At 37.3% G+C, this 25586-nt stretch overlaps 1 protein-coding gene across 2 annotated transcripts in view; it reads right to left on the bottom strand.

Moving 5' to 3' along the window:
- sip3 (septin interacting protein 3) overlaps positions 1-25586 on the bottom strand; it is a 224242-nt gene that overhangs the window by 80446 nt on the left and 118210 nt on the right. For both annotated transcript variants that reach the window (XM_090368846.1, XM_090368847.1), the window contains exons 8-9: positions 23316-23381; positions 8235-8569 (exon numbers count right to left, since the gene is read on the bottom strand). In XM_090368846.1, coding sequence (XP_090224972.1) covers positions 8235-8569; positions 23316-23381 — 401 coding nt within the window. The remainder of the gene's footprint in view (positions 1-8234; positions 8570-23315; positions 23382-25586) is intronic.

Genomic DNA, 25586 nt, shown 5'->3' on the forward strand with positions numbered 1-25586 from the left:
CTGAACCTATTGGTAACTTACAAGGAGTACCCAGATCAGCTAATGTATAATCTAGATATCTCTACCTTGCCAGATAGTGACTGGAGGAAATCCGAAAAGTGCATATGCAGAAGGCATTGTCAAGGCCACATTATGTCAAGGAGCTGGGTATATTCTTGCTGTGCATATGCATATCCAAAAATTTCATTACTTCATACGCTGTTGGCCCAAACCTTTTCTTTAACACCAAATACATCATGAATAGTCAAACTAATAGAACAAAAATGTATCTACAAAAGATCCAAACGTCCCAAACACTTCATCGTTCATTTCACAAATATACTTGGTCTTATTTCCAATCTTAATGAAGCCCTTCTCCACTTACAATCTGACAAACACCACTTACTTTTTCTGATAGAATCCTAATTACCGGTTGATTCAACCACTGCTCATTTCAGTTGTCCTAATTATTCATTGTACATAGCTTTTGCTTCAAAGGTGGTATTTTTACATACGCTTTGACATTCTGTCAGATACTAGTAATTTGGAATCTTCTCTTTTAAATCCACTCTGTCCTAAAATCTCTCTATTCCATTGTGCCAAATTCATCTGTTGCCTCTATCAATCTTCCAATTCCACTAATCGCTTAGAACTCTAACTTCATTGCTTTGAAGCTCAACTGTCTCCAGTCTATCTTAACAGAGGTAATTTTCCTTGGCAATTTTAATGTTCACAACTCCAGATGGCTTCAGTTTTCTAGTCACAGACCCAGTTGGTTGAGATGCTGAGGCTTTTGCAATTACTAATGACATTGCACAGATTATTCATTTACCTACTAGAAAACCAGAGAATCCTAACCACACAGCCAACACTCAATCTTTTTCTCACAAACAACTCTTCCAAGTACATGATCAAGGAGAGCTACAGCCCTGTTATCTAGGCACCCCAGAACGTGATTTAGTGATGGTCTCTTCTCCAATGGTGCATCTCTCTCTCTCTCTCTCTCTCTCTCTCTCTCTCTCTCTCTCTCTCTCTCTCTCTCTCTCTCTCTCTCTCTCTCTCTCATGGCCATTCTCAGCAGTGTTTTGTATGGCATCACAGGAATGCAAAATGGGATGATCTGTGAGATTTCTATTCTTCTTTTCAATAGGCAGATTAGTGTTTTAAATCTTCTGATGTCAATGTTTTGCTCAGATCATGTCACTGAAATTATTCTTGTAGGGATGAAATCCTTTATTCCACACTCCAACTTAAAATCTTGTCCTTTATCTAAACCTTGTTTTTCAATAAATGTGCAAAGGCTGTTCAAGATAAGGATGTTGCATATCGGAACTAGCTTGCATCCAGGATCATTTTCTGCCTACACCAAAGTTTGCAACAATTGTAAAGCAATTAATTAGTCCAAACTAGATACTGAACATTGCTAAGAGCAGAAAACTTGCTTCTTTTCCAAACAGTAGTTGAACATTCTCTTGCTAAAGCTATTGGGCACAATATTTGCTCATCTGTACTCCCATCTCTGGGTAAAACCTGATTGTTCTACTGCCACCTCAAGCCAGAGATAAAACTGACCTGCTAGCATCCTACTTTTCTTCAAACTCTGTTATATTGATGACCCTTGTAAACCACCTCATACAATTTCTAGAACACTACATTCAATGCCTCCTGCAGTCTTACTGACTGCACAATTACTCCCAGGTCTTTTTCATTTTCTACCACCTTAAGTGTAGTACGACACAATTGGTACATTTCTCTGGGGTTACTTCTACCCATATGCAGTACTTTGCATTTGTCAAGGTTAAACTTCAGTTGCCACTTCTTAGCCCATCTGCCCAAATTATCTAGATCCTGTTGCAGCACACTGCCATTACTGTCATTAACAATTCTGCCAACCTTTGTATCATCTGCAAACTTCGACACTAAGCCTGATATACCTTCATCAATATCATTGATAAATATACAAAACAACAGTGGCCCCAACACCGAACCCTGTGGGACTCCATAAATAACATTAGTCCATGAAGAGCAGCACCCATTGATTACCATCCTCTATCTTCTCCCACTCAACCATCCTTTTATCCATTGTAGCAACTTACCCTTAATACCATTCTGCTCCAATTTGTACAATAGTCTTCCATGCGCAACAGTGTCAAAAGCTTTCCTGAAATCCAAATATATGATATCAAAATTATTTTTTGCATCCAGTTCCTTTGTAACCACATCATAATATCCTATCAAATTTGTCAGACAAGACGTTCCCTTAATAAACCCATGCTGTGTCTGAATTATTGCTGCAGTCTTGTCTAGATGATCCTGCAATGCATCTTTAACCAGTGACTCCATTATTTTACCTGGAACAAAAGTTAAAACTAACTGGTCTGTAATTACCCATTTCACCCTTCGATCCCCCCTTTCTGAATTGGAGATACATTTGCATATCTCCAGTCCGTGAGGACCTCCCTTGAGTCCAAGGATGAAGCTGTTTGTTTTTGTTTGTTAGGAGCATTAGCAACTAAGACCATATTGTTCCGGGAAATGCGGTGGTCATTCCCTGACCTTTCCTCACCCTTCGTATTTGGTGGTGACGGGCTCGAACCCCGGTCTAATCAAGAAGCGTGTGCTACGCACTGCTGCTCCTTCCCACCTGGCTACGGAGGCACCCGAGTCCAAGGATGCTCTCATAATTATGGCTAAAGGTTTGCTTAGTTGCTTTGCCGCCTCCTTTAACATAACTGGAAAGGTTATGCTGTTAATTAAGAAAAACATAAAATCAAAAGAAGTGCATCCAGTTGATATAGATGAACAGTGCACTGTTCAGTCAGTTTGGTGTGACATAAGCACTGCAAAAGCAAAAATAAGAGTAGGAGTGTGTTATAGGCCTAATGACTCGAATGAGTACAATGAACAATTGTACAGAGAAATAGAGTGGGCTAGTAAATCAGAATGTCTTATAATGGGGGATTTTAACTTACCAGATATTGACTGGAACTTGTGGGTTGGTCACTCACACACTAGTCAGACTTTTGTGGATTTATTGGATGATTGTTTTCTGCATCAGCATGTTCGAGAGGCAACCAGAGAAAGTAATACTCTTGATCTGGTTATCAGCAGTGATCACTCGTGTATTAAGAATTTGCAGATAAAGGAACCACTAGGCGGTAATGATCACAGTGTACTGATGTGGGATTTACTTAAGGATTTAATTACCATCAGGGGTAAAGGAAAGGGTTTTTGCTTCCGTAAGGGTGAGTACAGTGGTCTCAGACAGTTTTTAAATTCTGTACAGTGGGATCAACTGACGATGTTACCAACAGTAAATTCTAAGTGGGAAGCATTCAAGGAATTAATCGTGGAAGCTACTAAAAGTTTCATACCTATTAAGAAATATTGTTCAAGGTTTAGGCCAAAATGGTTATCTAATGAACTAATGAGACTCGTAACAGAGAAGAAAAATGCATGGGATGCATATAAATTATCAAGTGACTCAGAAGCCTATGGCAGATATAAGCTAGTCTGTAATCAGGTCACAAAAGATATTAGGCAGGCGAAGGCAGATTACAAGAAATCCTTGGCAAAAGATGCTAAGAAAAACAGCAAGGATTTCTTTATTTATATAAACTCTAAAAGAAAGGGGATGAATCTGATTGGTCCACTTGACATCGATGGTTCGACTGTTGATGACCCTGCTCAGATAGCAAACAAACTGAATGAGTATTTTGCATCTACATTCACACATGAGGAATTATTAAGATTTGAAAATGGCAGAAGGTTATCAAATAAATTGTAGCAGGATACTTAATGATTTTGTAATAACTGAGAGCAAAGTGGAGGAGAAATTGTTGAAGTTAAACATAAGAAAAGCACCTGGGGTGAATGGGATCTATCCAGTTATATTAAAGGAGACGGCAAAGCAACTAAGCCATAATTATGAGAGCATCATTGGACTCGGGGGAGGTTCCCACGGACTGGAGATGTGCAAATGTATCCCCAATTCACAAAGGGGGATCGAAGGGTGACACGAGTAATTACAGACCAGTTAGTTTAACTTCTGTTCCAGGTAAAATAATGGAGTCACTGGTTAAAGATGTCATCTGAGAAAACTGCAGCAATAATTCAGACACCGCATGGGTTTGTTAAGGGAAAGTCTTGTCTGACAAATTTGATAGGATATTATGATGTGGTTACAAAGGAACTGGATGCAAAAAATAATTTTGATATCATATATTTGGATTTCAGGAAAGCTTTTGACACTGTTGCGCATGGAAGACTATTGTACAAATTGGAGCAGAATGGTATTAAGGGTAAGTTGCTACAATAGATAAAAGGATGGTTGAGTGGGAGAAGATAGAGGATGGTAATCAATGGGTGCTGCTCTTCGTGGACTAATGTTATTAGTGGAGTCCCACAGGGTTCGGTGTTGGGTCCACTGTTGTTTTGTATATTTATCCATGATATTGATGAAGGTATATCAGGCTTAATGTCGAAGTTTGCAGATGATACAAAGGTTGGCAGGGTTGTTAACGACAGTAAATGCAGTGTGCTACTGCAACAGGATCTAGATAATTTTGGGCAGATGGGCTAAGAAGTGGCAACTGAAGTTTAACCTTGACAAATGCAAAGTACTGCATATGGGTAGAAGTAACCCCAGAGAAATGTACCAATTGTGTCGTACTACACTTAAGGTGGTAGACAATGAAAAAGACCTGGGAGTAATTGTGCAGTCAGATATGAAGTTTTCTGAGCAATGCAGACAAGCTGCCAGGGCAGGTCATGGGGTTTTGTCAATGATATATAGGAATTTTGCTAGCATGGAGAAGGAGGTGATTGTCACTCTGTATAAGGCAATGGTCAGGCCACGCCTTGAGTACTGCATACAGGTCTGGAGGCCTCATTTTAGGAAGGATGTAGATTTACTTGAGCATGTACAGAGAAGGGCAACAAGATTGGTGAGGGGAATGAAGGGATACTCTTACCAAGAGAGGCTTAAGTTCTGCAAATTGCAGTGGCTGGAGACTAGGCTCCTGCGCAGTGATCTGATTGAGGTGTATAAGGCCTTGAATGGGTTGAGCACGCTGAATTCTCATGGGATCCTTCAACTTGTTCAGATTACGAACATAAGGGGCATAAATTCAAATTAAGAAAAGACAGATGTAGAATAGATGTGCGGAAATTTGCCTTTAGCCACAGGTAGTTAATTGCTGGAACAAACTTCCATCTGTCGTTGTGGAAGTTGATAGGTTGAATAAATTTAAGGAGGAACTGGACAGGCATTTGGAGGGAATGGTGTGATTTTATTTTTTTGGCTGGTGCTGCATAAGCTCATACACTTGCTTTCTTGCATCACATGCCACTACTACTACTACTACTACCACCCCAGGTGCCTTTCTTATGTTTAAATTCAACAATTTTTCCTCCACTTTTCTCTCAGTTATTACAAAATCATTAAGCACTCTGCTACAATTTGATAACCTTCTGCCATTTTCAAACCTTAACTCCTCATGTATGAATGTAAATGAAAAATACTCATTCAGTTTGTTTGCTATCTGAGCAGGATCATCAACAGTCGAACTGTCGATATCAAGTAGACCAATCAGATTCGTCCCCTTCCTTTTAGAGTTTATATAAGTAAAGAAATCCTTGCTGTTTTTCTTAGCATCCTTTGCCAAAGATTTCTCGTAATCTGCTTCCGCATGTAACCTCCTTTGTGACCTGATTACAGACTAGCTTATATCTGCTTCTAAGTCGCTTGATGATTTATATGCATCCCATGCATTTTTCTTCTCTGTCACGAGTCTCATTAGTTCATTTGATAACCATTTAGGCCTAAATCTTGAACAATATTTCTTAATAGGTATGAAACTTTTAGTAGCTTCCACAATTAATTCCTTGAATGCTTCCCACTTAGAATTTACTGTTGGTAACATCGTCATTTGATCCCACTGCATAGAATTTAAAAACTGTCTGAGACCACTGTACTCATCTTTACGGAAGCAAAAACCCTTTCCTTTACCCGATGGTAATTATATCTTTAAGTAAATACCAATCAGTACACTGATGTGGGATGCAGTATTTCTCCATTTGTTCTTAAAACCTGTGCTGTTGAGTTTACTCCTGTTCTTCATTGCCTTTTTACATTCTCCTTTTCCTTCTGATTGGAAAACTATTCATATCCAGCCAGTTCCTAAAAAGGATGACAAATCCCTCCCATCCAATTGCACTCACCTCTACTCTTTCTAAACTAATGGAGAAATCCATTAATTACCAACTCCTAAGCTACCTTGAAACCTTCCATCTGACCAGAGATCACCACTATGGATACTGTTAGTTTCATTCCACTGGGGATATACTGGCTTTTGTTATTATCTGTGGACAAAGTCAATGGAAAAGTTTGGTGAAAATCAAGCAGTAGCTCTTGATATTTCAAAGGCTTTAGATCATGTTAGGCATAAAGGGCTTCTAAATAAGCTTCCAACTTATGGATTACTGACTGTTTTTTGAAATTCAATATCCAGTTTTCTCTCTGCTCACTCATAGTGGATGATGGTAGTTGGCTGTCTTCGAACTTCTCCACTAATGCTCGTGTTCCCAAGGTTCAGTTCTTTCTCCCGCTCTCTTCTTGTATATTAATGACCTCCTTCCAGTGACCGGAAATACTATCCATAGTTTTTCTGATGACAGTGCATTGCCTTCCAGTTTGAGAAACATTGTCTGCACAAAGAGCCTAAAGTTCTTGAATATCCACCACCAATTCCTTAAGTACTGATCTCCAGGTAATTCAATTGAGCAAGTATAACTTAAAGAATTTAAATCCTTCTAAAACTCAGTCCTGTCTTAAAATCTCACAAAAAGGATTCTTCTGCTTCTATGCATATCTTCAATGACTTACATTTCTAGACAAGATCACATCTTGTCTAGAAATGTCTGGGAATCCATTAGGGATTACCCTGACTTCTAATCTCTCTCTCTCCCTCTCTCTCAGCATAGGCACATCACAAATATTGCTTCCTCTGCATCTAAAAAACTGGGGGGGGGGTCTTTAAATTACAAAATCGAATTTGCTCTTGGCATTACTTCTCATCTGAACAGCTACTCATTCTGTACAAATCTCAAATCCACCCTACCATGGAATACTATTCCCTAAAAAAGATTTTTTTTTAAAAAAAAGGAAAAATTTTGATCTGATTATCAGCAGTGACCTGTATTAATAATCTTCAGGCATGACCCACTGTGAGGCAGTGATTAGTGTATTAATGTGGAATTTATTTAAAGATATAACTACTGTCAAAAGCAGAGGGAAAGGATTTTGCAGGACCTAAATGGTCTAAGACAGTTTTTCTTTTCAATGAGATAACTAATGTTGTTAACAACTGCATATGCTAAATGGGAAGTGTTCAGGGAAGTAATCATAGAAGCTATAAGCTTTTCATACTAAGAGATAATGTTCAAAATTTAGACCTAAATGGACATTAGGTGAAGTGATGAGACTAGTGGAAGCCGGGGAAAAAAATCTATGTGCTAATCAGGGGAAAACAGAAGCCTATAGTAAATATAAAAATAGTCTGAATTCAAGTAACTAACAGAGTTAGGGTTATTAATGCAGATTAAGAAAAACCTTTGGCTAAGAACACAAATAAATGCAACAAAGACTTCTTTATGTTAGTCTAGTGTGGTTATCCATTTATGTTAGTTACTAGTGTGGTTATCAGTTTCACTACAAGGAAACTGATAACCACACTAGTAAACATACAATTTCATTTAAAAAATCATTTACAGTGCTTATTTTTATCCTCAAGGTTACTACCATTACTATTTACTGAAATGTTGATTGCCAACTGTAATGAAAAAATCATTGATATTCTGAGACAGTCCTTATATAGAAAGCATAATAATGTGATGTGCATGCCTTATGACAAAAGAAAAAAAAAAAAAAAAAAACAATGGCTGCACATTCTTTTGATATGCCTTGGCCATTATTAACTTGTAGCAATCAGTTTAACTTCTATTTATATTTTACTCACTGCATATTTAGAAAAATATTTCTGAAGCAAATGATTTTCTAAAACAAAAAAAAAAAAAAAAAGTGAACAGAATGCATAAAGGTTCTACATTGTAAAAGATAACACAATAAAGCAGTCAACTTATAGGAAAGCATTATGAAAGAAATGATAGTATTATTTATAGCTATCAATACAGGCCAATAATCATCACTGGATTGCAATTACCCAAACAGTAAATAACACAGATGCACTTCTTACAGTTTGGTACGTTAACAGGTGGTGGCTGCTGTTGCTGCTGCTGCTGAGGTATTTGTTGCCCAAGAGGATGTGCAGCATTTCCAGCTTGATCATTCGTAACACCAGGGGCAGCACCTGCTGGCCCACCACTTGCAAGAGGCGTGGCAACACGAAGGACATCCATCCTACAAGTAGGGCATGTTTGCTGTCGCTGAAACCAAGAACGAAGACATGAAGCATGAAAAATATGATTACAAGGCAATTTCTTGCTACTTCCACCTCCAGTCATTTCTTCACGACAAATGATACAAACATTATCTACAGTGGCCAATTCTTCCGGAGTGGCATCGGGATACCTAGAAATTTTTAATGCATACAAACAAAAGTCAGGGCATTTACTATTTCTGTTTTAAAAATTTTATATTAGAATAAAACTCAGTATTCATTTATTCTGTTTCTCTGTACTTACAAACATTTAAAGAGAGAAAAAAATTAGTGCTATCTTTATGACCAAATATATATAGGTAGCCCTCGTTTTGCACCGATCACTGACCACAACAGCATTTTTATTTTTATTTATTTAATTTGGAAATTTTTTTTTTGTAATTTTTTTATAAATTGAAAGTTTAAAATTGTCAGACAAAATTTATCAGCAACATACTGTGCTATGTATCATGCACTGTTCATGTAATTTAGGACAATCTGAACCGATCAGCAATTAGCGCATCCATATCAGAGACGAGAAAGATTCCCGCCCTCAAAGTAGCCACTCGTGAATGCGGGTGGTAAAGGTCAATGCAGTGAAGAATTCAGTTGGTCGTTGTTTACGCTATTTACATGTGCTGGAAATTTATTAGGCTAACATTTTTTTATAATTGTGCTATTAATAAATTAAATATAATAATAGTGATATTCATGTGCAGTTTTTGCCATTGTGTTATAAAGTTTTTAATTTAATAGAATAAAGAGGCACCATGTCTGGTAAAAGTAGTTCATTGAATCTAGTGCAATATTCGGAGGATGGAATCTGGTGAAAGTCGCTGTAATGTGTGTAGGGCTATGAATATGCCTTCGACTATTACTACAACTATGAAGAATGCTAATAAAACAAAACAATCGATGCAAAGTGGTAGGTAAAATTTTTGGTGCCGGAACCTAATCCTGTGATTTCCAATTGACTCCATTATATAAAGGGTTCCATTTGCGCCAGTCCCCCCAGGAACCTAACCCCAACATAAATCGAGGGCTACCTGTGTGTGTGTGTGTGTGTGTGTGTGTATATATATATATATAAATAAAGTGTCTGTGAAAATGGAAAAGTACACAAGGTGTCAGAACTAAGAAAAGTTTAAGGGACAGTAGAAAGTGGAAGTGAATAAGGGTTCTGGTATAAGCTTATACCAGAACCCTTTCTTTAAGGTTGGGCCTTACACACCCAGTAAATTCAGTATTTTAAATGACTTTTTCTAAACTTTTTTTTCTTTATACTGTCTTTAAAACTATTAGTGCAATACGAGGGTGATATGAATGCTCCATCTATCCTCAATCCTATCACTATTTTTACCTTCTTTTGAACATCTTTTCTCCCCTTCCCATCCCCTAAAATTTACTATTCCCTATACCATTTGCTTGTCTATACTTTTTCATTACCTTTCACCCCTTCCGCACTTCACATACATTTGTATTATATTCCACATTATATTTTTGTAAATTTTTATTTATTTTAATTTACATTTTTTACACTGTGTAGGGACTACCTTATCTACTAGTATAACGATAAAAGGCCGCATATTTGCCCCCTTTTTCTAATACTACAGACAAGTTTGAAAATGCAGTGCCTGATACATGGTCAAGAGTAGTCCCCTGATGAATTTCCTGGCTATGTATCATATTTTCATCTACTATATTCAGATTTTGCATATTTACCATCTCCTGATTCGACCTCTTGCTAAAATTGCCCTCCCATATCTGAATAGTGTTATTTTTTTATTTTCTTATATATATTCCCATTTTTTTTCCCTCAGTCCCAGTTCATTTTTGCACTAGGTATTTCAAATTCTTTCACCTGTTTAATCACTACTTCACTTCCACTTTCTACTATCCCTTAAACTTCTCTTAGTTCTGGCACCTTGTGTACTTTTCATTTCCATTTTCACAGACACTATTTATTCTACAAACCACACATTATTTATATCCTTTTGCTTCCTCTACTGCTGCAACTGCACATTTTGCAGCATTAGACATACTATAACTTTTGTTATTTTCCTTTTTCTGCTTATTTTGCTTAACTGTTATATATCATCGGTGTGTATATATATATATATACACCGATGAGCCAAAACATTATGACCACCAACATAATATGACATGATATGATGTTGGTCCTCCACATGCAGCCAAAACAGATTACCCGGCAAGGCATAGCCGCTACAAGATTTAAAAATGTGTCTTGTGGTATCTGGTACCAACACATAACCAGTTGATCCTTTTAACTCCTGTAAGGTCCATGGTTGAGACGCCACAGATCGGAGTTGCTGTTCCAACACAAACTACAGATGCTCGATGGGACTGATGTCTGGGAATTTGGGGGCCAGGGCAATACCTGGAAGTCTTTCTCATGTTCCACGAACCAGTCTCGAACAATCTGGGCAGTGTGGCATGGCGCATTATCCTGCTGAAAGACGGCACCGCCAGAGGGGAAGACCGTTGCCATGAAAGGGTGTACCTGGTCAGCAATGATGTTTAAGTAGTTGGTAGACATCAGAGTGCCCGGCACATGGATGACTGGACCCAGGGTATCTCAGCACAACATCGCACAAAGCATGACACCGCTGCAACCGGCTTGTTTTTGACCCACGGTGCATCCAGACGCCATCAATTACCCAGGTAAACGATACACACGTACCTGGCAATCCACATGGTGCAACAAGAAATGTGATTCATCGGACCAGACAACCTTCTTCCAATCACTCAAGGTCCAGTTTCGATGCTCGCGTGCCCATTGTAGGCGCTGTCGTCGGTGAACTGTGGTTAGCATGGGCACTCTGAGTGGCCTGCGGCTATGCAGCCCCATTTTCAGTAGGACTCAATGTACTGTGTGTTGTGACACATTACTCCTGTAACCAGCATTCCAATTACCAGCGAGATGCGCCACAGTCACCCTTCTGTTGTCACATCTGGGAGAGCATTCACTCATCTCGAGCATTGATGAGCCATGGTCGTCCTCGCTGGCAGTTCGTAGGTTTCCCCTCCTTGGACCACTTTCAGTAGGTACTAACCATGGCTAAACATGAGCACCCCACCAGCCATGCCATTTCAGATATGCTCTAACCCAGTCATCTGGCCATTACAATTTGGCCTTTGTCAAACTCACTTAAGTCCACTGCATTTCCCATCTGAAGAACAAGAGTAACACTGATTAATGGAGCTCAGTATCCGGTGTTTTTTATACTGTGTCCCGACTCACGCATGCACCATAGTTCCCCTGCAATTGCTTAGATTTGCATAACGACTCACTGGTCATAATGTTTTGGCTCGTCAGCATATATAATGTTTGGATAAACTGAGTAAAGGTAACATATATATGGAGATATTGGCTGATTGTGCTATAAAAGTTATATGGCAAATCACATAAGTGCACTAAGCAGCAGCAAAGGATGCAAAAGTATATATTTAAGGTTAAAGTAATTAAGCGAGATAAAAGAGCTAACAGATGGAAGTGTAAAGAACATAAGGTGCCAAAACTAGTAGAGAAAGGATAGAAAGAAAGAGAAGAATTAAGGGTGGATGATAGGGAAAGAATGTGAAAAAACCTAAAATGATATAACGAATTATAAGAAATTAAAGGCTGAATTAGAAAGCCAATTTAGAAGGATCAAAGCTATAAAGGAAAAAATGATTAAAATAATTGCAAAGAAATAGCAAGCATCAAATAGAAGGTGGAAAAATATTTTGATGTTATAAAAACCTAAATATAAGGGTGGGGGGGGAAATAAAAATTAAGATATTTGAAATAACTGATGAATGTTTTACCAGCGGTTTCCCAAACTGTGTTCCGTGAAAAATCGTAATTAATAATTAAAAAAATAAAATAAAATAAATAAGTTTTGCACATTTGTAGCATCAGTTGCAGACAAGAGAAGGAAGGATATGTAGGGCCTTCCCTTCAACATGCTATGAAGACAGGGCTTACATATCTGGTTACCAGTAGGTAAGCTGGTAATCCAAGTTTTGGTGGTGGAGGAACCTAAACAGGTAAACAGCAGCAAATGCAGCTCCAGTTAGAGGAAGCTACTACCAATAGGGAAAGCAATGGGAAACACCCTGTAAAGTAAACATATCCCAAGAAATCCAATGATGAGAAAGCAAGAGAAGACTAAACAAACTGGAAAAGACAAAGGTGGAGACAGCACATCAGAGGGAGTGACCAGTCACAAGACTGAATTACTGGATGATGTTGTAGCATACACCACTTTTGTACAATTCTAATTTTTAACAATTTTTTTTTTTTTTTTTTTTTTCCGGTTATTAATATACTGTACTGGCATCGACTAATAATCAAATAGACCATGGAACACTTTATTTTGATGGGCTTTGCATAGAGAAGTATGTGTAGAAGTAATGAGATCAACGAAAAAGTAGCAAGGTAGTGATTTATTATGCCATTCGTATGTGATTTAGCCTGGAGTACCCCACGGCTGGTGAGGTACTCCAGGTGAAATACAAGTTACGGGAGAGGGGGGGAAGCAAATCAATATCATGCAACTAACTCCAGGGGCTCACATCTAGTGAGTATGGGCTTGGCACACCTAGGGTCCTGAGCTGGATATCATCATTCTTCTTTTTCTTAGTAATTCTCTTCTACTTTTGACTCTCTCTCTCTCTCTCTCTCTCTCTCTCTCTCTCTCTCTCTCAGGGTAATTCAAAAATTTTTTTTTTGGCTGGTGCAGCATAAGCCTCGGGCTTCCTTGCACCATGTGGCTAATAATAATAATGTTCAGGTGGATGAAATAAAGTAGCCTTCCGCTGACACGTTCTTGCATGTTTCCATAGTGCTGGTGGTGAAATTTGCAGAACATAAAACTAATAATAATCAATAAAGAGAGATGTGGGAGGAAGAGGATGCAATCTAAAATGAAAGAAGTACATCATTAATGGCCATGAGTTCTCTCAGTGGTTGCCACTGTTGATCACTCTCCCCCATGGTATGTACAATATAGTCAAAACTAACATCACCATCTTCTCCTTCATCCTGCTAGATATGCTCAACACAGATTGCAACTACCACAATGCTCCCACTCACAAGGCAACCTCAAAGCTATTTAAATCTATCCAATCAGAGTTAATGAGAAAATCCCATGATCTTTTTGTTCTAAGACTAGAACAAATTCTTAGATTCCTTATTATGCTTTGCTTCCTTTATGTTCACTTCAGTAGAAACATGGGAGTGCTTGTATTTTAATAAACTCACTGATGAGGGAACTGAAGAATTTCAAAGTATTTGACATACCTATATGTTTACAGTAAACTCTATAAAATCAGGCACATTTTACAAAATTACAATTTTAAAATCCAGAAATATTAAGAAACCGATCTGGCACTCACAAAAACAATAGCATTTATCTTTAAGAAACCATGCAAAAAAGAGTGACATTTTTTTCTTCATAAGATGCTTGCAGGACTATGTTCTTTAAACTGTTTTTGTGGATAGCAAGATTTCAACTGCAGAGTAGTGAAATACTATGGCAACTCGTTACAAAGTCAAGTTTGTAAGAATTAAGACACTGAATTATCTCTACAGTTGATATCCTGCTGCCCACAAAAACACATACAAGGATAAGATAGTCATTGTAAATGTTTACAAATTTCAATAAATTCAGTTATTAGTGCTTACTATTTATTGAAATGTACTTCTCTAAAAGCATTCAACCACTAGGTACACCTCCCCAAAATCTGGAACCTCTGAATCCCCAAGGATGCCGCATTTCCAAAAGTTCTAAAAAGGATGCAAAGTGCTGAAAATTTCAAAGTTGTCAGAAGATTCTTACAAACATACATCTGAAAAGTCAACAAGGCAGTGCTTCTGAGAACTGCATGAAATCAATCAAATCAGGGATGGATACACTTAAATAGAAAGGGTGCAAGAATATTTGCTGATGCTATCGAGGCAGTGTTAGGTGGGTCGGAAAACTGCTAGCTTGGGGGGAGACAAAGACCAATAGATTGACAGTAGCCACTGGCAGAGGTGAAAGAGATTCTTGCACTGCTTCTATTAGAATGAGCAGAAGCCTGAAAAACAAGATGCATGATATTTCAGAGACTGCTGGGAGCCATTGCGGTACAAGTAAACACATGGGTTGTGTTAGGGTAGCTAAGAATAGAAACAGGTGCAGGTATACTTGCATGTACACCAATGCTAGGAGTTTAGTAAATAAATTTGATGAATTTGAGGTATTGCTCAAAACATCAAAGGCAGATATTGTTGGGATATCAGAGACGTGGTGTCACACAGATATAAGGGATGCAGAACTGGAATTTGGGGAGTACAACGTCTACAGAAAGGATAGACAGGATAGGAAGGGGGGAGGGGTTATGCTATTAGTTAAGAAACACATAAAAACCAAGGAAGTGAAGCCAGTCGACATCGCTGGACAGTGCAGTGTTGAGTCAGTTTGGTGTGACATAAGCATTGGGAGATCAAAATTGAGAGTAGGAGTGTGCTATAGGCCTAATGACTCTGATGAGTATAATAAGAAACTGTACAGGGAAATAGAGTGGGCCAGTAAATCAGAGAGTCTTATAATGGGAGATTTTAATTTCCCAGATATTGACTGGAATTTGGGGGGTGGTCACTCACACACTAGCAGGGCTTTTGTGGATTTATTGGATGATTGTTTTCTACATCAGCATGTTCGGGAGGCAACTAGAGGGAGTAATACTCTTGATTTGATTATCAGCAGTGATTCTTCATGCATTAAGAATCTGCAGATAAATGAACCACTAGGTGGCAGTGATCACAGTGTGCTGAAGTGGGATTTACTCAAAGAGGTAACTACCATTAGGGGTAAAGGGAAGGGTTATTAATTCCGTAAAGGCGACTACGATGGACTGAGACAGTATTTAAATTCTATACAGTGGGACCAACTGATGATGTTACCAACAGCAAATTCAAAATGGGAAGCATTCAAAGAATTAATCTTGGAAGCTACTAGGCTTTACATACCAACTAAGAAATATTGTTCAAGGTTTAGGCCAAAATGGATGTCAGATGAACTAATGAGGCATATGGCAGAGAAGAAAAATGCATGGGATACTTACAAATTAACACATGACACAGAAGCCTATGATAGATACAAGTTGATATGCAACCAAGTTACACAGGAGGTTAGGCAGGCGAAGGCAGATTACGAGAAATCCTTGGCAAGGGATGCAAAGAAAAACAGCAAAGAGTTCTTTACTTATGTAAACTCTAGAAGGAAGGGGATGAATCAGATTGGTCCACTTGATATTGATGGGTCAACTGTTGATGACCCTGCTCAGGCAGCTAACAAACTAAATGAATATTTTGCATCGACATTCACACATGAGGAGTTATTCAGCGAGGGGAATGCCAGAGGTGTATTCAACTCTAGCAGTAAGCTACAGAATCTTGAAATAACTGGGAGTAAAGTGGAGGAGAAACTGTTGAAGATAAACACAAGAAAGGCACACGGGGTGGATGGGATCTATCCAGTTATATTAAAGGAGGCAGCAAAGGAAGTAAGCAAACCCTTAGCCATAATTATGAGAGCTTCCTTGGACTCAGGGGAGGTACCCATAGACTGGAAATGTGCAAATGTGACCCCAATTCACAAAGGAGGATCAAAGGCTGACACAAGTAATTATAGACCTGTGAGCTTAACTTCTGTTCCAGGAAAATTAATGGAGGCACTGGTTAAAGAAGCACTGCAGGATCATTTAGACAAGACTTCAGTTATAGCTCGGACACAGCATGGTTTTGTTAAGGGGAAGTCTTGCCTGACCAATTTGATTGGATATTATGATGCAGTCACAAAAGAACTGGATGCAGGGAATAGCTTTGATATTATATACTTGGATCTTAGAAAGGCTTTTGATACTGTTGCACATGGAAGACTGCTACACAAATTGGAGCAGTGTGACATTGGAGGCAAATTGCTGCTATGGATAAAGGGGTGGTTGAGGGGGAGAAGACAGAGAGTGTTAATCAATGGACACTGCTCATCGTGGACTAATGTTATTAGTGGAGTCCCTCAGGGTTCAGTATTGGGTCCTTTATTGTTTTCTGTATTTATAAATGATATTGATGATGGTATATCAAGCTTAATGTCCAAGTTTGCAGACGATACGAAGGTTGGCAGGGCTGTCAAGGACACTACTGACACTATGCTGCTGCAACAGGATCTGGAAAGGTTGAGCAGATGGGCTGAGAGGTGGCAAATGAAGTTTAACATTGACAAATGTAAAGTACTACATATGGGAAACAGCAACCCCAGAGCAACGTATCAACTCTGTGGTACTACACTAACAGTGGTAGAGAATGAAAGGGACCTGGGGGTGGTTGTGCAGGCAGATATGAAGTTCTCTGAGCAGTGCAGACGGGCTGCAAGAGTAGCTCGTGGAGTATTGTCAATGATATACAGGAATTTTTCCAGCAGGGATAAGGAGGTGATTATTCCCTTGTATAAGGCAATGGTCAGGCCACACCTAGAGTACTGTATACAGGTCTGGAGGCCTCATTTCAAGAAGGATGTAGAGCTGCTGGAACGAGTACAGAGAAGGGCAACAAGATTAGTGAATGGAACAAAGGGGTGCTCTTATGAAGAAAGGCTTACGTTTTGCAAATTACAGTGTCTGGAGACTAGGCACCAGCGAGGTGATCTGATAGAGGTGTATAAAGCCTTGAATGGTTTGAGCATGCTCAATGCTGATGGGATTCTTCCTCTAGCTCAGAATAATCACCTGAGAGGGCATAAATTCAAATTGAGGAAAGACAGATGTAGGATAGACGTGCGGAAATTTGCCTTTAGCCAGCAGGTGGTTGGTTGGTGGAACAGACTTCCATCCCTTGTAGTGGAGGTTGATAGCCTAAATAAGTTTAAGGCTCAGCTGGACAGGTATTTTGAATGAACAGAGGGGTGAAGTGGAAGTGGGTTTTTTTTTTTTTGGCTGATGCTGCATAAGCTTGCTTTCTTGCATCAAATGCCTCTACTAATGCTAATGCTAAAAATGCTAATGCTAATGCTAAAGTGGCCATCCATTATAAACACAATAAAATGTAAATCCTATAATAACTCTGCTGTTTTATGCAGCTTGGCAAGATATTTCAAATTAATGTTTCAAGATATTTCAAAAAAAAAAAGAAAAGAAAAGAAGTGATGCTGAGAATTTACAGTAATCGTACAGTCACACAAAGCCACATTAAAACTAAATAGGCATGTGAATTATCAAAATTCTCATGCCCACAAATTTTTTAGAAAGATGCAAACCTTCTGCAATTTTCTGATAGTCTTCCCCACATGAAATAAGAGTTCACAGTTTGATACTGTTACAGTGCAAAAATTTCTTGAAATATTAACAAATAATGTAGGGCCTGCAGGAAGAAACATTTCCATATGTACAAGCATACTTTCAGCACAATAATGAACTACTAAACTTCCACACAAATGCCATGCTTATCTGGATACTTAACTTTCCAAACAACATGTAGTTCACTGGAGAGCAGAACATTAATGAAAACTTTAAGAGCTACAGACAATATACCTCTGGACTTTGCATGAAGTGTACATTATGAATATAAAATAGAGCCAGACTTGCAAACCAACGAATTAAGTAAACTTAGAATTGAGACACACTGGTATGTTTTATCTGTTGATAAAAGTGCCCAACCTTTGCTATAATTGTAGGTATCATATTTCCACATATCAATTAATTTTTAGAAAAATAGAGTTATACTTACTTGAAAAACCATAAATATAATTTTTAAATCACCCAGCATTTGGCGCCTTCGTAGCCAGGTGGGCAAGAGCAGCAGTGTGTAGCACACGCTTCTTGATTAGACCGGGGTTCGAGCCTGTGACCACCAAATACGGAGGATGCGGAAAGGTCAGGGAATGACCACCGCATATCCCCAAGAGCAATATGGCCTTAGTTGCTAATGCTCCTAAAAACCAAACAACAACAATACCCAGCACTTCTACTAAACCTTCAAATTTTTTTTCAACATCTGAGTCAATTTTATTTAATTCTCTGCAATCAACACATAGCATTCAAGAAATATTTTAATATAAAAATTTCCCTTCGTAGATGACTGCATATTAATCACTCCTGTTGATTTCAATTTTCCTTCTAATTCAAGAATTATGAACAACAAAGACAGATTATAGTTACCTTCTCATATTCACATATATTGTTATAGCAAATGTCCAGCATATCAGTTTCAAACTTCCTAATTCATTCTAATAATAAACAAAAATTCATACTAATTTAGTGTAAATCATTCTCCTTCAACTCAACATATAAATGAATTCTACAATAACAATTTAAATTTCATTGTAATCAAATGACCTGCGATTTCAATAGATAATTCCTTTAATTATAGCATAATTAATCTTTAAATTACAGAAGTTATAGTAAACTTATTAAAATCCAGTATCATCAGGGATTGAGAGGTGTCAGATTTTAAAATTTCTGAACTTTAGAGAGGTATACCTAGTGGTTGAGAAGTTTTAGAGACGCAATGAATGTTAACAAACTGAATTTATTTACCCCGTGACTAAAAATGTTTCCCAAACATTTTTAGTGACGGAACACTTCATCTCACAATATGTTTACGGAACACTTAAATAATTAAATAAAGTGCAGCCATTATCAACCCACTGCAGGATGGAAGCCTCCTCAACAATTCATGTTGAGGGAAATGGACCATAATCTGCCACGCTGGTCCAGTGCGGGTTGGCAGATCGACCGTATTCAGCAGTCAGGGGCTTGAACCCCGGTCTACTCAAAGAGCGTGTGCTACTGCACTCCCGCTCCTGCCCACTCGGCTACGGAACACTTACGAAACAAACTTAGTGGGAGCCAAAGAACTGTTTGCTAATATTTTATTACATACGATGCACTGTGCATCAGGAGCATCTTTTCCAACACATGTAAAGCTGAAATTCAAATAACTGTCATCATACTTTCGTTTTGGTCTTTTATGAGTTGGTTCCTGTTTTTTCACTTCGGATTTTTGGGGAACAAAAGGCTGCAATTGTTCATCCTCACTTTGAAGTGTGACAATATTGTGTTCGTTTTCATCAACCACAATTGCAATACTAGAAGTACTTGCTTCTTATTTTAAACTTCTTTTTTCAACCACAAATCAATAGTCATTTATTTTAATAATAATATTTCAAAATACTGATCATTATCAAAAACTATTTATACAAGGAAGTGAGTTTAGTTATGGCATCATTTCGCTTTCCCCTTTCCTCCGTAGCCAGGTGGGCAGGAGCGGCAGTGCGTACGCTTCTTGATTAGACCTGGGTTCAAGCCCGTGACCACCAAATACGGAGGATGCGGAAAGGTCAGAGGAATGACCACCGCATATCCTCGGAGCAATATGGCCTTAGTTGCTAATGCTCCTAAAAACCAAATAACAACAACCACCCCCCTTTCCTTCAACCCATGTACTCCAGGCTAAATCGCATTTTTTTAAGATGTCATTACCTCTATGCAAAAGCCAGCAAAAATAAAGTGTTCCATGGTCTATTTGATTATTAGTCTATGCCAGTATATTAATAACTGAAAAAAAATTATGTTAAAACTTATAAAGATACAAAAGTGGTGTATGCTACAAATATGCAAAATATTTATTTTATTTATTTATTAATTATGATTTTTCACAGAACACTTGTTCACATCTCACAGAACACTAGTGTTCTGTACAACACAGTTTAGGAAATACTGGACTAAAGGATAGTACTAATGGTCAAAATGTAAGTAAAAGTTCAATTTGTTAAATATGAACAAATGTTAATAAATATAGTCACAGCAAATATCAGAATATCAATGGATATGCTTCAGAGAAAAAGTACCTTCACAATGAAAAAAAAAAAAAAAAAAGTAGCCATTCTTCTTGAGGATTAATTATTACAATAGTCATTCCATAAGTAATGCTTCTATGGCTTTAAAAATATAATGACAAAGATAAAAAAAAAATTGAATTTTATGTAGCTGATAAAAACAAACATTGGGAAGCACATACACAACCCCAGGGGCTCACATCTGGTGAGTATGGGCTTGGCACACCTAGGGTCCTGAGCTGGACATCATTATTCTTCTCTTTCTTGGTGATTCCCTTCTACTTCTGACTCTCTCTCTCTCTCTCTCTCTCTCTCTCTCTCGGGGAATTTTTTTTTTTTTTTGGCTGGTGCAGCATAAGCCTCAGGCTTCCTTGCACCATGTAGCCATTAATAATAATAATAACATTATTCTATGATACCCTATTTTACCAATTATCGATACATTTTTGTCATCATTCTTTCCAACTCTAACTGCTTCAACAGCAGGACTGCTGTTGAAACCAACCTGTCACTGTTTTTATCAGCACCTCATTACTCAAAAAGTATTTTCCCACAAAGATCTCTCTTCATATGCCCAAACAGATAAAAATCAGATGGAACCAAGTCTGGACCATATGCAAGATGCAACAAAAACTCTACATATGAATCATATGAGCAGTGTGTGTGGGGGGGAGGGGAGCTGGCATTATTGTGGTGTAATGCAATTTAGTGTCCTGTTATAGCCTTCCTTTTTTTGTTTTATAGCTCTACTAATAAATGTTTGGCAATATCTCTAAAAATCAACCTAGAATAAGGGTCATAAAGGTAGATACAAGTTTCATCACCTGTTATCAGGCCTTTAAAAAAAAAAAAAAAATCTCCTTGACAGTTAATGCACTCCTGCAACACATCTTCACAAAACTCCTGCCCGGAGAATTTCACTTCACCACTTCACTTGTTAACAGCTTGGGTATCCATTGCTTGCATCAATTGCATATATGGTTATTGTCTTGTCTTTTTGAATAATTTCATCAAAAAAACTAAGGATCTTAGTTTTTTTCAATTTACACAGACTTTGGTCTTCTGCTACTTGACTGGTTGCAAATGTCAGCGATTCTCTTTTAAAACATAAAAGCCATCCACAAACATTGCCAATATCAACAGTGTCAGGCTGGTATATACTTTCCTCAATTTTTCATGAATCCAAACAGCTGAATTTTCTCCAACTTGAAAAGGAACTCTATCACCAACTATTGGCAGCAAGAAACATCAGTGTGACCATTCATAACTTCAGATCTGAAACGGACAGAACTTTTACTTGAACATGTTTATGTCTTAATATCTATACAAGCAATATATGAAACTTCACGATGCAAAATCAATTACAAAAAATTGTTGCCCAAAACACAATTTATGGACTGACCTTGTATAAAAAAGGCAATCTTCTTCAATTTACATATCATTTTGCTTTTATTAATGTACTGTGAAAAAATTCAATTAATTTATCACATTAATAACAAAGATTGCTAAGTAGTTTTTATGCCATTGTAACTATGGCACAGAGAAAAACAACAGGCGGTCAAGGCACTCAACTAGACCTCCCTTCTCACCCACTTGGCTTTCCACTATGTACTAACATAGTGTTAGCATACAGTGAAAAGCCAAGCAAGTAACCTTGAGATGCCTGTTATTTTCCTCCCTGCTTTAGTCATTCACTGATGGGCTGGGTGACTAATATTGGACAGTGGTAGCCAAATTGTCAAGCAAAAGTACAGAAATGAATGTGCTAGAATGACTGGGCTTCAAGCCATGTTCCTACTAAGCATGGTGATGTTTTTGTTTGTTTGTTTCTCTCTCTCTCATTCATCCTCAATCTCATGAACTGCTGACATCATGTGGTCATCCTAAATTCTTTTTCTTTTTCCCCTTTTATAACACACAAAAAAAAAAAAAAAAAACTTTGGTTATGTGGAATTAAATCAATTGTTTATATGAGTCAATAGGTTGCTGTTTATGAAAGACATTAACCATAAATTTAATGAAGCATACATTTTCCAGCAATACCCACACTAAGCATTTTCAGTCAGTCTCTCTCTCTGTCACAGATGCCCTAAAATGATGTCAAATGTAGGGGCAGTTTGCACTAAGTTATGAAGCTTAGTGAATAACACCACTAAAAAGGTAGGAATTCAAAGTTACAATACAGTCAAAGCTATATTGCCTCAGAAATTATAAGGTATTTGCAGGACTACCATTTCCTTTCATCTGCTTTTATGGCCAGTATTTAAACTGTATTGATAATTGGCATATTTACAAATTATCATCCAAGTTTCTTGCGACGACCAACTAACTGGCTAAAATAAATTTATTAAAATAAATAAATGATATATACATAAGATAAAACTTAATTTAATAATATTTAATATAATTTAATTTAATAAGATTAAATTTATTTTAAGCAGTTAGTCAGTCGTCGCAAGACACTTGGATGATATGCAACCCGATGCACAGGCCTGTTTTCCAATATTTACCAATTGTCATGTGCACTGACATAAAAGAAAGTGTCAAGCACAAACTATTATGCACTGAATTGTCATAAATGGCAAACTGTCATATGGTGAAATGTCTTACACTCGACTGGCGTGATCCGACACTGTTTGTGCAGTTTAAACTGGTTTTGCAAACAGAAAAAGTCAAAGGACAAATACTTCAAGCACCTTATAAAGTGAGAAATGTCACCCTTTTTTTTTTTTGCATGGATTCTTAAAGATATATATGATCATTGATATTAGTGCCAAATTGCTTTCTTAATATCTCCAGATTTTAAAATGATGATTTTATTGTAAAATGTGCTGGATTTTAAAGAATTCCAGATTGTAAAGTGCCATATTTTACAATTTACTATATTTTAATATTAAAAATTGATCAAAATTAACACCTTTATACAGATAGAAAGCAAAATCTGAGTACAATCAAATTTATTTTTTTTTATGTCAGTCAAATATTAGACATTTAAAATAAAAATGAGTTAACTTACAGTGTGTTCATGTTTCTAATAGCTCTTCTGGACATAATAACATCATTAACAGCCTTTTTGAAAGCCCTAAAATAAAATTAAAAAATGAGAAAATAATAACTGCTCTATACATAATAAATTCCAATATATTTCAGGAATTCTTAACCCTCTAGCAGAAGTAAAAGAAGAAGAAGAAAAAAAAAAAAAATCAGGGGATGCAATTTATACAGTCAAGTCTAGTCATACATGCTTTAAATTTCCACATTTTTGTATATCTACAGCTACCAAAAAACTCTGCTTTTTTTGCACACAACTTTCTTTCATGCTAGCTCAGTAACTTAACATACAGTGCTGTCAACATCATGCTTGTTCATTTGTCATTTATATTCATAAAAACAGTAGACATGAAAAATATTATTAGAAAATGAATTGGCAAAAAAAAAACAAAAAGACCACAAAAATCTCATTCTTTAAAAATGAAGTTACAAGTTCTTAACTGGTTTGATATAGGTCATCACTGACATTCAAATGGGTCAATGGAGATGAATTTACAATGAGAACAATTTGTGGTAGAAGTACTGATCCCATTCTCAAGAGTACTCAATCAACTTAAAATCTAATGTAATTAGAGTTATGAAATCTCATTCTGAAACAATTGAGAAAATGAAAAAAAAAAAAAAAAAAGATCACCTGGATCAAACCAGGTGATCTTTTTTTTTGGATCACCCTCACAAAAAGAGACAGCTTTGTTTGAAGCAGTCATAGAAGAGAAATGCCACGGTTCATTCAATAGAATTGAATGAACCGTGGCATTCAATTCTATTGAATTGAATGAACCTTCATTCAATAGAATGAGGACTACAATCAAAAGATAAATCAGTAAATAATGTTTGTTCTTATCATTTATGGTAACACAACGATACAGCATAGTGTCTAGGAGGATAAATGATATGATGCACTGTATTGGTAACAAAAGCTTATTAGCACATGATCAAGAGGTTAATTAAGAAATAAAGTAAGAATATACGAAAAAAGATAGTACAAAATTGATGATGTCAGTACATACAAATAGAATAAAAATGTGCAACATGAATTTTAGAGAGTTACTTTAGGGTAACATAAATAATGAGAACTGGTGAAACAGCTATTAGCTGACAGGAAGTTAGTAGAGTATTAGAACAGAAGTCTATCAGGTCTAAATAATGTTATTAGAAAAGTCATTCAAATCAACAAAGTCCATCAGTTTCATCTTGATGTTGGCATAAGATGGGTTGAAGAGCATTTATAAAAACAGTTCAAATGCCTGCATCAATGTTCAGCTGCAGAAAAGCCAGTTATCTTAATAACATGGTTAGTAGGTGTCTACAGCCATTACTGAAATTTCTTTGGTGGTAGTGATTGTCATGATTGGTAAGATGCTATAGTTGAATATATGCATACATTTCCTTCAACAGGGGCTTAGAGGAGAACTGGCATTCTGTGTGTGTTATAAGACACTCAGTCAAAAACACTGATGGATCCAATATCTTTCTATTTTAGAAGATTTAGGAAAAGTCCAGTTGACCTGCCTCCCTAAAATCAAATCATACACACCTTCTCGTTGGTAAGCCCTGTTATGTTGCCCAATACTTTGGTGGCAACGAATGTGTAGAGCAGTTCTCTTTAAGATGCCTGGTTAGCATGAAGAGGAAAAGACCAAACCCTCCAGCACTTTATTAAATATAACAACACAATGAAACAAATAGCCCTCAGTTCCCAGCAGCTTTCACTCTCCCTCTTAAGGCAGCGAGAGGATCAGAGTTGTAGAAAAAAACTGCGAAGCATCTCTGGATATGACCAGGCTGCTATACACGGAACCTGAACTTGGCCTGTTACAATGTATGGTCACTCAATGGTGAAGATAGGATATTAGAGCTAGAAAAGAAATTATAAAATGTGAACTGGAATATCATCAGCTTGGCTGAAACAAGAAGAAATGAATCACAAGTTTATCAAATGGAAATCTGCTGTACACCAATGGAAACAGTGAAAAGAGCAAAGGTGGTTGTTGTTATTTGGTTTTTAGGAGAATTAGCAACTAAGGCCTTATTGCTCCGGGGATATGCGGTGGTCATTCCCTGACCTTTCCGCATCCTCCGTATTTGGTGGTCACTGGCTCGAACCCAGGTCTAATCAAGAAGCGTGTGCTATGCACTGCTGCTCTTGCCCACCTGGCTGTGGAGGCACCCAAGAGCAAAGGTGAAGTTGGCTTTCTGGTCAATAAAAATATAAAACACAACGTTTTAGAATTCA

The sequence above is a fragment of the Mastigoproctus giganteus genome, chromosome 2 (genome assembly GCF_048544385.1).
Source record: "Mastigoproctus giganteus isolate SK-2022 chromosome 2, ASM4854438v1, whole genome shotgun sequence".
NCBI lineage: Eukaryota > Metazoa > Arthropoda > Arachnida > Uropygi > Thelyphonidae > Mastigoproctus > Mastigoproctus giganteus.